This window comes from Coffea arabica, chromosome 4e (genome assembly GCF_036785885.1).
Source record: "Coffea arabica cultivar ET-39 chromosome 4e, Coffea Arabica ET-39 HiFi, whole genome shotgun sequence".
Lineage (NCBI taxonomy): Eukaryota > Viridiplantae > Streptophyta > Magnoliopsida > Gentianales > Rubiaceae > Coffea > Coffea arabica.
In genome coordinates this window covers 47727669-47743159 of record NC_092317.1, presented here as the reverse complement: position 1 = coordinate 47743159, position 15491 = coordinate 47727669, and the positions used below count along the sequence as shown (strand labels likewise).

General features: G+C 35.3%; 1 protein-coding gene and 1 pseudogene across 1 annotated transcript; both read left to right on the top strand.

Moving 5' to 3' along the window:
* The first annotated feature begins 6492 nt into the window (after positions 1-6492).
* On the top strand, positions 6493-7545 carry LOC113742189 ((+)-cis,trans-nepetalactol synthase NEPS1-like; annotated as a pseudogene).
* A 1237-nt stretch (positions 7546-8782) lies between these two features.
* LOC113742190 (uncharacterized) lies at positions 8783-13404 on the top strand. The gene is made up of 5 exons (XM_027269943.2): positions 8783-9277; positions 9592-9725; positions 12305-12452; positions 12545-12651; positions 13055-13404. Exons 1-5 carry the CDS (start codon positions 8944-8946, stop codon positions 13094-13096), a joined length of 765 nt encoding a protein of 254 aa, XP_027125744.1. The 5' UTR covers positions 8783-8943; the 3' UTR covers positions 13097-13404.
* Positions 13405-15491: the final 2087 nt, after the last annotated feature.

Below are 15491 nucleotides of genomic sequence, written 5' to 3'. Positions count from 1 at the left end.
TCTTGGAAATCAAAATTACAAGAACAGAAATAATGGATTTAGCTAAGAAGGGGTAAGATCGAAGGAAAAATGGGAGGGAAACTGAGGATTGCTCCTCAAGCTAATTCAGATGAATCTGAAAGAATAATTTCAAAAAGCTAACCAAAATAAAGCAGACAGGCCTGCTTTTAATGTTAACAAATCCTAACAGATTATTAGCTAGACTAATAAGAATAAGACACGTGTCCAATGCATCTGCGAGTTGCCGCGCTTTTGAATTTCTGTTAGAGCAGCTGAATTAAAGAATCACGCCTTCGATGACCTTCTGGTCCAGTGATCACGCCTTCTTCTGCTGACATTCACGCTTCCTTTGTTCCTGCTACCTAGCTCTTGCCCCTGTCTTTAGTTAAGCTCCCATTTCATTACAGAATTTTAAATTACTGGATTGAATCTAAAATTAATGGGATCTATAGGGGCCTTCTTATTGCTATTCAAAAATTTCGGGGTTCACCTTTACCCGAGCTTGTGAAGCAAAGAAAAAAAAAAGAAAAATTTTCTTTTGTAATTCATGGTTTATTTCCCTATCAAGTGTTTGTAGAAATGTCTAAACAAAGAAAAAATGCTCTGTTTGGATTCTTTATTTTTTGAAAAATAAGTTTTTCATATACAATACTACAATAATACATAAACAAAAACAACTATAAAACACCACACTTATATAATATATCAAAAGGAACTCCAAATATACTGTAGACACCAAAATTTTTATAAATCATTTTTATTTTTATTTTTATTTATCTCTATTTTTATTTTTCTAAGAAAAATCATTTTTATCTCATTTGATTTTTATTTGATTGATTTTGTAGGAAAATCAAAGAAAGAAGATAAAGGGGATCAAGAAAAACAGCAAAAAAAAAAAGAGAAGAAAAGAAGAAGAAAAAAGAAAAAGAAAGAAGAAAAGGCCGTTTTTCTATTAAAAAAAAATTTTTTTGGCTACAGGCGCGCGCAATTTTCTTCAAGCCAACAAAACCAGCATGCAAGTACGAAGATGCAGCTGGCATTTTTGGAACAAATTTTGGTTCGATTTTTCTGCCTTTTCTTTATTTCCTAAGCATTATCAGTACAATGCACCTCACTCATCAAGAAGTATCAAGAAATTTCTGGAAGATGGATCATCAAATGGCTCAAAATGAGCCAACGAAACCCACCTCATCTCAACCATTGAGAGGAGGATTTTAGGAGCTTTTGTTTCATTTAAATAGGAACAAAACACAGCTTTAGGGCAAGGAGGGTTATGGGAAAAACGGCGGAAGAAGAGAAAAGAAAGAAAGGAAAACAGAGGAGAAAAAGGAAGAGTTCTTCTGCAAAAATCTGGAAAAATGAGCTGGTGAACCAGCTCCATTCCAACCTGACTTTCTCTTTCATTTTACCTCTTTTTAGAGTATTTATTTTTTCTGCACCTTCTAGGGATAGAGAGAAAGAATTTTGTGTGAAACTTTGCCCAGATAATCACCATAATCCCCTCAAATCGAAGCCCGAACTGGGCTCCTCAAATTTTTTTTTGGGCAGAAAATTGAGCCAGGGTTGACGAACCAATCCTGTTCGTCACCCTATTTCCACAAATCCCGACCTCATTTTGAGGATATTATTTTTTCTGAAATATATACAGTGTTAGAGGAGAAACTTTTGTCTTGAAACCGTCCCAAAAAAACATCCCTAAATTCCTTGAATTCGAGCTCCAATGTCCTCGCCTTACAGCTCTTAGCACAACTGTGGCAACCTGGTTTTTGCTCTTTGGGTGAAGTTTGCACGTTTCTTGGAAATTTACACTGCTGTTTTCGACTTCTATAAGCCTCAGAGGTAACCCTCATTCACTTTTCTCTCTTTGCTCCAACTCATTTGCAAGTAAAAGTTCAGAAATCTTGCTCTCTTTGGTTCATGATGCATGATCATGTGCTTGTGTTTGGAACTAGAAATCTTGTGTTAATGTTTGAGATTGCATAGCCTCACGTGTTTAGATCCGAAATTTGGAAATTATTTTGGTAGGGTTTTTGGGTTTGATAAGCTTCCAGATTTGCAGAAAAGCTTCGAACAGCTTGCATGGAGAAAATTGGAAATTGCACTTTTACCTCCTGACTTTTACATAATTATACTAAGGCCCAAAGGTTTGTGAAAAATGGATCAAATTTTCCCTTTTCAACAGGGATGGCAATGGGACGGGGGTGGGGAGGGGGACCTTGCCCCCCACCCCCCGCTCCGCCCCCGCCCCGTTTCCCCACTGTCCCCCGTTGCCTCAAGTTTCTGCTTTCCTCTACGTCAAACTCAAGACCTCGCTCCTCTTCTTCTTCTTCGAGTTCCCATCTTTAGAAGGATCCCAATTTCAAACTCAGAAATAAACCCCTTGTTGCCAAGTCAGCCCCAAAATCAACTCCTAATTCCGCCAGGCCTAGATCTAATAAATCAATTGCTAACGAAAATGATGTGCCCAAAAAATCGTCTTCACAAAGTTTTAGAAAGAGCCCTTCTTTCCTCTCCCAGTGGCAATCCGCTAGAAGGCCCGCTTCAAAAACTTCTTCCCAAAAGTCGAAACTTTCTTCTGATTTGAGGGCAAATCTGAAGAGCCCAGCATCTGGATGTTCTAGAAGATTTGGTGCTGGTAATCAACAACGATTGAAGCAGAAATATCAACAAAGTTGCGGTGAGCCTAGTTTGCATTTCAATGTTGCTGATGATTTGGTAGACGCTGACAATTTTACTCATGTTGGCAAAGTAGCTAGTGGGCCTAGTTTAAATTATGCACTAGTTGTTGATGATGATGAGAAGTCTGCGGGGGAAGACTCAAACTCTGGTCATGGTTTGTTATTATGTGCAGAGAGGGTGTGAGAAGTATGGAGGTTCGTTTCTTCGTTTGTTCTTTTGTTATTTGTGTGTGTGTGTGTGTATATATATATATGTATATTTTTTTAGCGGGGAACAGGGCGGGGGTTGGGGTGGGGGAATGTATCCCCGTCCCCCGCCCCGTTTCTAAACGGGGGAATAAAATTACCCCCGCCCCCGCCCCAACCACCGCCTCGACAGTCCCCCGAGGGGCAGGTGACCGGCCCATTGTCATCCCTACTTTTCAAGCCTTGACTTTGTTGCACATTTTATGTAATGTTTTGAGTAAATTATTTCTGGGTTTTAGGGTGGGATTAAGGCCTAAATAATTTTGTTGAATTTATTTTCCTAAAAGGACATGTTCTTCTCTTCTCTGGGTTTAGGAAAACAATTTAATAGTTGGGCTAGGGTTATTTGTTGCGTTTTGGAGAGTGGATTTGCCTTCATTTTCTTTGGGTAAAGACATGGGCTTTGGTAGTTAAAGCCCAACCCTTTTTGGTTGATTTTGCTTAATCAGAAACGGGCTAGCCCCTTCTTTTTATGGGTTCTCCATTGGGCCAAAGGCAAGTTTGGCTCACGAAAATAATCAGAAATGGCCCAGTGACCTTGTTGCTTAACAAACCAGAAACGTAATTTACAATTAGCTCCCTTTTCTTTTGCATAATTCTATTGTGACCCTGAAACTTTGGATTTCTTTCAATTAGGTTCTTAATTTAATTTCAATTTGGTCCCTAAATTTTATCTTTTGATTAATTTTGACCTCTAATCTTCATAATAATTTTAATTTGATCCTAAAAACTTTTTAATTATTATAATTAGGTCCCTAATAGCTTTGATTTCTTAAGTATAATTTGTTTATCTCCTTTAATTGTTAATCATGTTTCATTTAAATGCATTTAATTTGTAAATTTTAGGGATTCTATGTTTGTTCATATTTTCTTATTATAGTAAAAGTGAATTTGATACATGTTTACATTTTCTTTTTAATTGTTAATTAAATTGGTGTCTTGACTATTTTGTTGATTTTGAAATATAAATAGGGCAAGTTCCACCTTATTTAACTACTACTTCAAGGGAGGTACCTTCTATTATTATTTTAAATTCTTTTATGTGCTCCTATGTGTTTTTTTATGTGTGATTGCATGTTTTGAGTGCTTTTTCTTTTATTTACTCATTTTATTCATTTTAAATTTTTATTTGTTCTATTTAATTTTGATGATTATTTGGGAAGCATTTAAATGTCAAATTGTAATAGATAGTTGCCCAAAAAATGTATTTAGTTAGGCTATGTAATAGGTAGATTTTATATTTATCAAAAATGTAATTAGTTAGATAAATGTAATAGATAGGTTTATTATTTCCAAAAATTCCCCTTCTAAATTGTGGTTAGAGTCCTTAATGTAATAGTTAGGTTTCATTTGCTTATTTGTTTGCATGCTTGTGTGCTTGTGTACTAATGTGTGTTTTTTTTTTTTTTGCTTTCTTTAGGATTTTGCATTTAGACATTATGCCTATGTGTTATGTGATATATGTGCTTTATGTGTTTATTTGCTTTAATTATACTTTATATGCTTTATTTACTTATAATAAATACATGATGTCACCACACTATTCCAATGCTAATTTTGTTCTTTCTTTCCGATTTCTCAATATTCCAATACTAAAGAGGACTTGTAGAAATGAGTTAGTCCAGTACTAGACTCTTTAGGCCGTTTTTTGTGCTAAATTCATACCTTGTGTGACATTTATTACATTTCATGCATTTTTATTTTTAGATTAATTTCATTTGCATGATATTTCCCCTACTATTATTCTCTTACCCTCTATGTGATTGGACCATATCATTTAGAATTGCATCTCATTTTAGGAAACTAGAAGTAGGTTAATCCATTTGTTTGCATAAGTTAAATTAGTCATCCTTCAAATATGGGAAATGAACGAGTATGATTTTTTAGCCTTAGCACGCTCTCATCCCCTTTATAAAAGAAAAATTGAATCATGAATCTTAGTTTTCCGCACCCGTTATGTTGCATTTCCCTCTTTTAAGTCATGTATATTTATCTATATTATAATTTCCTCTTTTGAGTCTCATCTTTTGCATATTCGTGACCTCTAAGTCTAGATACGCATCCATATAGAAGAATTCTAATGTGATAAAATTTATAAGTTAGATTAGGAAAATTTTCGACTAAATCACGCAACTAACCTTGGCTAGATTGCCTTAGGTTCGAACTTATCAAATCTTTGTCTTTCCTTCTTCAACTGTGACTCTCGAACTCTTTTCTCTTGTTTTCAAAGATTTGGAGTAGTCTAAAAAGGGTTTTATTTATTATTTATTTATTTAAAAATTTTTAAGTGATTTGGTACACCTAAACTCAATAAGTGGCGACTCCTATTTTTTCTTAAAAATCCCTTTTAGACTGTTATTTTGGTCCTAAACCGTCGGATATTTTAAATCCCATTTTAGACTCTTTTTCTTTATTTTCTAAAATCAAAAACTCATTTTTTAACATCATTTATTTTATTTTCAAAAAGGGGTGCAACATATACAAAAAAATTAAAAAGTATACACAAAATTTACACCATCTTCTTTTTTCATCTATCACCACCATCCACCATCCCCTTCTTCCCCCTCTTTCTTCTCCCTCCCTCTTCCTCCTCTTCCTCTTTCCTCTCCTCCCCTTTCCTCCTCCCCTCCTCTCTTCCCCTTCCCCTCCCCTTTCCTACCACACCCATCGAGGCCATGTATTAGAGGAGGGGAGAGGTGGGGTGTGGTGGAAAAAGGGAGGGAAGGAGGGGAAAGAGAGAGGAGGAGGAAGAAAGAGAGCGAGGAAGAAGAAGACGAAGGGGGTGGTGGCAGTGATCAGTGGTGATGATAGATGGTAGTATTAATTTTTAAAAAAATATTCTAAAATTTTTAAATTTTAAAAATACTTCAAAATATATCCCAAAAACATCATCAAAAATATTTACAGTAAAAGTTTTTCATATGTATTGTTACAATAAATTATTTCAAAAATATCCCAAAAACAACTAATCCAAACGAACCAGAGCTTACTAAGGGTTATTTGCATTCATGAGTCATTGTTATGCACGGTATATGCTATCTGGGTAGCGTTAGATACTCGTATATACTTGCATGTGTCTCAGTGTTTCCCTTTATCTATGCCGAAATTTATGACTACTGCCGATTCATCTGAGTCATCTGATTTTCCAATAATTGGTTCACTATTACATGGTTTTGCTCTTTACCCGTTAATCAGACTGCTTCGCTTCTCAATTCGAGTTTAAAAACGCTAAAAATGGTTGAAAGATTCCTTTAGGAAGTGAATCAATGATTGGATTCTTGGAAGGATGGATGGGATAAGATAGGATAGGATGGGATCCTGATCAAAAGCATGTTCTTGTTTTTGTACTTTGTGATATTGTTTAGCTTATTTTGGATAGCTCGTAGGGCCACTTGACTTTTTCGTTTCTTGCCGTTTCTGGAAAGAACCATTACTAACGGTCTGCCATATAATTCATCCTCTTGGAGTTTACAAAATATGCCACTATACCTTAAAGAGTTATCCCACAAGTTGGCACTGCGCATATTAAAAGCTGGTTGCAACCGCAATGATCAAGACCAATTACATTTTTTGCATATCATTTACCATTTGGCTACTTGTTCTGCTAGCAAATAAAGGCAGTCACTGTCATGCTAGTTGCATCTTTCTTGCTCCATCTTCTCAAGGTCTAGAATAAATTCCAACCTCCACCCAAAAACAAAAATGGCAGAGCCCTCTCTACAAAAGAAAAAATTAGAAGGCAAAGTAGCCATAATCACCGGTGGGGCAAGCGGTATAGGGGAGGCAACGACATGACTTCTCTGCACCCATGGGGCAAAAATCGTGATTGGCGATATCGAGGACGAGAAGGGCCAAAAAGTTGCAGAATCAATTGGCTCAAACCTATGCAGCTATATCCATTGTGATGTTTCCATCGAAGACAAAGTTCAAGCCATGGTTGAATGGACTTTAAAGACTCATGGCCACCTTGACATCATGTTCAGCAACGGAGGGATATTCAGCCAATCAGCTCAGAAAGTTCTTGACCTTGATCTATCCGGGATGTACTACAATCTCTTCTCCGTCAATGTTGGTGGCATGGCTAGTTGCTTGAAACATGCAGCCCGTGCGATGATAGATCAGAGCATCAAGGGCAGCATAGTATGCATGGCTAGCGTTGCAGCAACCCGTGGTGCTGAAAATTGGACTGACTATCGCATGTCTAAGCATGCGGTGTTGGGGCTGATGAGATGCGCCAGTAAGCAGCTCGGAGAGCATGGAATCAGGGTGAACTGTGTGTCGCCTTACGTGGTGGCGACGCGGACGGCTCGTCGGGCCTTTAACATGACTGTCGAGGAACTAGAAGAGGTTTTCAAGCTTCCAAATTTGAGAGGGATGAACGTAAAGGCTAAAAATGTGGCTGATGCTGTTCTGTTCCTTGCTTCAGATGAGTCTTCCTGTATTACTGGGACTAACCTAGCTGTTGATGGCGGTTTTATTTCTTAACGATTACGTTGAATCTTAAATAAACTTATTATGCTTTTTGATGAAAGAAAGAATGATTGCTGTTTCAATTTGCCACCACTTGTATAAGGATCCTCCGGGAACCATAGGCTGTCAAGAATGAGGATTGGAGGCACCACATAAGATCTGATTTCATTCCTGAAAAAGGGTCAAGTATTTGGAACGTTTATTGGAGATATTCACTGATGTTCTTGGAGATGCAATGTTCGACTTAATATTTGAATATATTTGGATCTTCATAGTGAAAATTTTTGTTAATTTTTCAGATCTGTAATACTCTATAACATGCCACCTATAAGGCCACACTAGCTAATAGTGTGAAATAAACTATATGTTTAGACAAGGGTATACATATATCATATGCATCGGATTTTATCCTACCCACTCGTCGTCCCTCTCATCAGTCGTCTCCCCTTCCCTTGTTAAATCTCTACTATGTGTTTTGTTCTCCGGAAACATTCATTTAAAATGTTTTCAAACCAGGAAAAGAAAATTATTTTTGTCTTCTTTAGGGTTCAATTATTTGGTGCTACAATAGGGGGTCGATCATTTTAGCAGAAGGGTAGATTTATTCTACTAAAGTGTTGCAATTTAGGGGATTAATTATGATTTTAAAACTTTAACGTTGGTTCCACCTTTACTTTTTTGATATGCTAATTAGGTGTCTTTTAGGTTACCAAATAAAGAAATTTTTCCTTTTATATAAACTATTTTTGAGTTAATTTAAGAAATTTTATAAATTATTTAGCATTATCATTTTTTATCTATAACGATGGCCTGGAAATATTTTTTAAAAAAAAAAAGAAAAGAAAAAGTGTTTAAAATTTTATTTATAAATTGTTTGAAATGGGTAAAAAACATTAATTGGAAATGCACTCACGATGCAAAAAAAAAAAGTTATTTCATTTATATAGTATAATAGATGATTTTTATGTGTTTTGTCAATTATTCATAAGTTGTAAAGCTTTAACATCCTTTGTCCAAATTATAAAATAAATTTTCTTAAAGGATCTCCCAACCCTAATAAAAAAACTTATAATTTCCATTAAAGAAGTAAATTGGTAAATTTTTAAATGTTGAGGAATTTCAAATTAGTTTGTCATAAAAGTTAAAAGAACATAACAAAAGGGAAATTTTGAAATAAAATAATCTATATACTCCAAATCTGAATGTTATAGTATTATATTTTGAATCGGGTTGACAATGTCACAAAAGTTTAAAAACAAGGAAGACAAGTGATATTAAAACTTTAGAAGCGCTATATGATATTGTGAGAAACCTTAAGGGTGGTTTCTGAAATTATCCTTCTATACACACAATATTTTGGATTTTTTTTTTGGGGGGATTTCAGGACCCCATCTTATCCAACGATGGCCTTTCGATCATCCCAAGGGGCCCTTTTCGAGTTTCAACATCCCAAACGGTCTCTTTCTTTCTCCGACCATTTCTGCAACAGAAGAGTCTTCCCTCGAAACAGCCAGCCAACATCATCACATCAGCAGAGAAACTCAACGAAATGGGGTTGCAGAATTATCTTCTGAAGCCACCAGCACCAGTTTCATCATCAGCACCTCCATTGAATTCACAATTAATAGTACATTCTTGCAGTAACATCTATAGCTGCAAGAGCAATAAGAAGCAAACGAAACTCTGCAATCTTGTAACTTCACTTGGATTGCATTCTCATGATGGAAAGAGATTCACAAGTGTAAGAAGAAAAGGGGAGCTCAGAATTGTAGCATCATCATCATCATCATCAAGCAATGTACCTGCACCATTCTGGGATAGTTGGGCACCTCAAAAGGGCACTCAAGCTCCTTCCCTCAGCGACATTTTCTGGCCTTCTGCAGGTTACACACTACAAAAAAATTGACAGAATCAATTGTTCAATTTTACTATCACCTGCAAGACAAAAGCATTATTATAGTAGACTTTTTCTCTTGTTCTTTAAAAGGCCTGGTAGTGTAATGAGTTATTGTTTTTATCTATCAAGAAAGTTCAATTGTGACTGCTTTTGTAGCTAGAAAGTATGATGCGTATTTTGGATGTTCTAGGATATGATCTTCTTTTTGTTGTCTTTTTCTGATATTGATATACATTGATTAGCTAGTGATGGTAATATGTTGGTAAAGGACTAATGGTTGAAGTTTTATGTACAAATCAGGGGCGTTTGCTGCAATGGCAATACTAGGAAAGATTGACCAAATATTGGCACCAAAAGGAATTTCAATGACTATTGCCCCACTAGGAGCTGTTTGTGCAGTCCTATTTGCCACCCCCTCTGCTCCAGGTGCTAGGGTACTGTCTTCTTCCCGCTCTGTTAATATCTTCACTAACTTTGTATGTTGTATTGTAAGTCATGGACTTTCATGTATAGATTAAAGTCAGACTAACAAAATGTCCTTGGCTGGGTGGACAAAGGATTCAATTTAATCCCACATTTATTTATTTAGTCATGACTTGAAGAAGGGTGGCCTTATTTGTGATAACCAGTAATCAGGTACTTACAGAATCTGGTAACATGACATCAACAAGTTCAAAACTAGAACCAAGCACTTCTGAAAATCATTTGTCAAAAGTTATATCTAAAGAGCGACTTTCGAATGAATTCTTCGTCAGTCTTTTTATTTGAATCATTTTGCATGTTAACCGTGGTAGCTGATTAAAGAAGCTTATCATTGATTATTAGATTAGTTTAGACAAATTACTGTTTACTAGGATGTTGTGTCTATGTTCCCACATTGGATTGTTTACTTGAAAGTTGCAACTTCCTTTATCGGTTAATGGGGATTGTGTGACATATTGCTGCATACGTGATTTTATGTATGTTAGTTATTAAACTTTGTGCTTTTTGGTGTGCCAGGAAATGCAAGATACATTGAATGCTGTTTAAGTACTCTGAACCTTGACGAGTGAAAATAATGCTAGTTGAAGCAAGTTATTCAAAATTTAAAGAAACATATTTCCAAATGCTCATTTACAAAATTTGATGCTTGTTTCGGGCACATTCTGGATCTAGTGACATCACAGGTTTGAGAGGTGTGTTATTTCAATGTTTGAGGTTCTGATTGTGCTAGTAGTATTTGAAATAAGAGGTTACCTCCTCTCTTTGAGTTCGCCAGGCAGAGGAAATACAAAAACTGTAACATGACAAAATGCCACAACTTACACAACAGAATATGGATTGGATGCTTTTGCTCTGTTTTACTTGTAGACTAAATCAAAGAGATGAAGATGTATAATGCATTTTGCAGTAAGATGATACATGTGCAATCGTGCATCAACAATAAGAGGTCATCGTAAAATGTCCAAGATTTCTTTTCTTTGTATTGGCCGTGCTTAATCTAACTTTCAACTCAGAGATTTTTAGGTGCTTAAATGTGGATAGTAGAAAAGGTAATGAGGACTTGTCCTGTTGATTGCCATCTAAAATGATGGTGGAAGTCATTTTCACCTTAAAAGGAATCCAACAAGCACTGAGAGCATTTCTTATCAGTATAATGTTTGGCAGTGTAACATTGACTAGATAGAGCACATAGAAAGTACTACAGAGCCTTCCTATCATAATCTGTGCAATTGGAACTTGATAGCAGCATTACTTTTGAAGTTGACTTACTGGATAACTTCCACAAAAAACCTGAAGTACTAGTTCTTTGAAAGGGAAGTGCTGTATATGGCTCTAGTAGCAGTAAAGGAAATTGAAAGTTGTTTGGAGAAATTAGACTCAACTGTATGGTTCGATAGCATCTCCGCACATGTCCCCTATATGCAGTATTTACTGGTGGCTTTAGTGGCCTTTATATGATCTATGCATGCATCTAACTGCTATCAGCACTGAGGTTCAGAACAAACAAAAAGCAAGTCATTGAAACATATAAGCGTGGGAAAACAAAAAAAAAAAGATTTTTTGGCATGGAAGATGGAGAATGTTACCTGTTTACACTTGTTTAAAGATATTAATGGTTGGCTTTCTTGTAAGAAGTAAGCCTAATGTTATGTAAGATGCTCTTTTTGCTCCCAAAGGAAAAAAAAGATGAAGTAAACAGTGAGAAACATAGTCCCATTCTTGAGGATGTGGACCAATGTCATACATGTAATTTGATGCCTTATTACTCTGTATCTCTGTATGTCAAGAAAAGATCATTGCTGATTTTTGTTTTGTCTTTAATATAAATGTCATAACCTATTATCTAATCCTGGTGAACCACTGGTGAAATCTCCAAACTGAATTAAGTCCGTGGGACTATCTTCAGTTCTCCAAACTGACCGTTGTTCGATGGAGTGCATCTTCGAAAAGATTAAGCTGCATTTCTCTTTTCTTGTACAAGTTTATTCCAAAATTTGCTCCATTTTCCTGTCATTTTTATGACATGCATACAAAGTGAGAACCTCAGAACAGGACCATCTTCAAGTACTTTACCTTTAATATGGATTTGGTGTCTGAACCTAGAAGAAATGACAACCAGGTGCTTGCCAACAATAAATATCCACACCAAATAAATGAAACGGTTAAGAAATGCCTAGCCTCATGAAACGTAAAGACCTTCTGTGATTACTTATTTGGTGTCACTTTGCTACAATCTTGTATTCTGCTAATCCTTCTATAGGGAGTTTTGTATCTGGGCAACAGCTAAATACTTACGTATGCTCCCTCAGTTATATTGGAAACCGAAATCATTGATCACTACATGTGTTACCTTTTATTTTGTTTCTAATTTTGACTATTTGATAAACAGACAGCTGTAAAGAATCAGTTGGAAATTAATTTTGCTGCTATCTCCAAGTTTTAGGATATTTTGATTGAGTATGCTATGTTTTCTAATGTCTAGTTCCCCTATACTATGCGAGATATCTGAGTTTCAAGTTCAACTGTGCAGAAGTACAATCTGTTCATGGCTCAAATTGGTTGTGCAGCTATTGGTGTTATAGCCTTTACAGTTTTTGGTCCAGGATGGTTGGCTAGGAGCAGTGGCCTAGCCGCAGCCATAGCATTCATGATCTGCACTCGTGCCGTACATCCACCTGGTATCTAACTAAACACTCACGAATCTCAGTAGCCTTTGCCTGCCAAATCTTGTTCTTGTACTAAAATGGGAGATCATATGTACTAATGGCAGCTGCCGGCTTACCTCTGTTGTTCATTGATGCTCCTAAACTGCATCGCCTCAACTTTTGGTATGCTCTGTTCCCCGGGGCTGCTGCATGCATTCTCTTATGTTTAATTGTAAGTTTCTTCCTTTCTATCATCCAAATGATTTTCTTTTCTGTGGTGTTCAAAGTACATTAACGGTTTCTCTTAGTAGCCAATGTGCATTTCATGTGGAAATCAATAGCTCCATTTTGCTACAAATAGCTTGAGCTTCTGCATTCCAGTAATGGCATAGCTCGGTTTCTTCCTGCTTCTCTCTTTACCTCATTTTACTTCAAACATAAACTTCTCTCAGATGCTTTTGTATTCATGTGTAACTGTTGCTTGAAGGAGGATCATCAGGTAGGATTTTACTCATCTGGCACATATGAATATTTGTCCAAAGCCTATGTTCATCATGCATCCAGAAACATGTAGTCTTGCATTCACAAGTGACACAAAAAACTTCTCATGTTACTTTATTTTCACACTGATGCAGCAAGAGATGGTTTGTTACCTGAAGGATAATTTCAAATTTTGATATGGGAAAGTCCTCAATCCAGAAGTCCTAAAAATTTTGCACTCCATTCAATAATCAAGAGGAAGAGCTGGGCAAAGTTTTCATGGCTTCTATTTCTTGTATATAGTCAGCTGATCAGGGAATGAATCAACAATGAGGAGAATGTTTCCTTTTCTGCTCCCTCAGTTGACTTGATTTTTATGATTCTGTGCATGAAATTGTACTCCACAATGTTCAAACAAAAGGATCAGCATACTGTAACAAATCTCTAAACGGAGATGCCTAGCTATAGCAATTTGTTTAACCATTAAAAAAAAATTACATTAGAAGATTTTATATTATATATATATATATATATATATATATATATATATATATTGACTAAGATAGCTGAATTACCCCTTGTCTGGAGTTAATCACCTTCAGAAAAACACATAACAATTAGAAAAGGGACATCAAGAAATATGATCATGTGCAACAATATGTAGAAAAGATCAAACAATACAATCATGAAGAAATTTAAAATGAATGATGAACATAACTAATTACCTATACAAGAAACTGTCCTCAACGAAAATATTCTCAGTCAGGGAAGAATGTGGGAATTTTTTTTAAAAAATAAATAAAAATTTAGGAAGAATATAATCAGCTATAATATATCAAGGAAACATCAACCTTTGATTCATTTTCATGGTTAATTTTTCCATCCAAGAATTTCTTAGGTAGACATGGTTTTGCTAATTATCCACAAATTTGGGATTGAGATTGAATCGTATCATTGACAAGTGACTGATTGATCACAAAGAAAGAATAAAATAGATACTGTGGCTAAAGTTGACATTTGTTTATTTTATTTATTGCTAAAGTTGCCATATGATCTATAAATGGATGATAGAGTGATATGTATCTTTTTCACCTTTTTTAAGGTAAATGATATTTACACTCTAAAAATAGTTTTCTGACCACATTCAGTCTCACACTTTATTTATTAAAAGAAAGTGAAGTGCCAGAGAATCATTTTGGAATGCAAATACCATTTGCCTTCTTTTTAATAACACATAGTGCTAAAATATTTTAATTCAATGGTATTTTAGGCTTTCATGTAGAAGAATTTATTCCATATTTATATTAGCAATCTTCAATTTTTGTATAAGAATGATCTCTTTCGTCTTCAATTTAGAAATAAGAAAGTCAAGGCTAGTGCTGGAATTTTGGAAATCTATCACCAAGTATAAGTTTCAATCGTTTTTTAATAATTAAACAAATAAAAAGGAAATATTCTACCTTAGAAAGAAGAGTAAATTTTATGTACACTGTCAGTATATATATTTATTATGGTTGGATGAATGACACATGAGCAAATTTTGAATTTTAAACTCCAAATTTTGCATATGTGTCATATATCTAATAGTGATCGTATATACAATGACGGTATATATAAGATTAATTCTAAACAGAATCATAAACATAAAGATTTAATTTAACAAAAAAAAAAAAAAAAAAAAAGAGGACTAAGGATTTGGGTCTCATTTGAAGGGCTCTCTGCATTTAGTATGACATGATCAAAATCTGCTAGTATTAAAAAAAAAAAATTGTACATCAACAGTGTATGAAAAAATTATTCATAAACAATCAAAAATTACAAAATACTTTTTTTGTTTGGATTCTGATTCTGACTTTTCGAAAATTAATCTTTACAAAAAAAAAAAAAAAAAAGAATCAATTGAGAACAATTCCGAAAAGAAATGAATGATCTACAAAAATCAAGTTCTTCTGCAGAAAAAAAAAAACATGTTTATAGTGGAAGGGATAACAAAAGCAAGACATTGGATTGCGAAAGGAATGGGTGCCATTTGCCATCAAAAGAATTCAAAGAAAAAGAAAATCAATGAAAAGAATAAAATACTAGTACTTGTACTATCAAAGAATCAACAGACAAACGAGTACATGGAAGATAGTTGAAAGTCGGGAGGGCCCAAGCTCTTGTGGACCGCAAAACCAAACAACCAATAGGAGAAAGGACAAGTCTGCAAGAATTGCCACGTCAATGAACCAAAGTCCACATCGGGTGTGGTCCTGCAAAACGTAACTAAGGAAGATTCCAAAGTACACTAGTGAGTTTTTGCTAGGTGGACGGTGTCCTTGATTGTGATGGGTCATGATCTATGGTCTTTGAAGGCAACTGCTGTACAATAGTATTGCCCACCATGGCAAGGTTATTTGGCTACTTGTGAGGTGAGGTGAGGTGAGGTGAGGTGATCAGGTGGCTGACCAAGTCTTGTTGGGTAAAACAGGATTTAATATTGATAACTGATCTAGATCGTTGATCATTTGTACCTAGACTAGATCTTAGTTAGTATTACATTTAGACCCAAAAAAAAAATGCAGTTAAGTTAATTTTTTGTCCACAAGATTT

Bases quoted from the DNA above. Each gene is read 5' to 3' on its own strand.
- LOC113742190 (XM_027269943.2), top strand. From the start codon at position 8,944: ATGGGGTTGCAGAATTATCTTCTGAAGCCACCAGCACCAGTTTCATCA. The intron at 9,278-9,591 runs GTTACACACTAC...TGTACAAATCAG, and splicing joins CATTTTCTGGCCTTCTGCAG to GGGCGTTTGCTGCAATGGCA. The intron at 12,652-13,054 runs GTAAGTTTCTTC...ACACTGATGCAG, and splicing joins GCATTCTCTTATGTTTAATT to CAAGAGATGGTTTGTTACCT.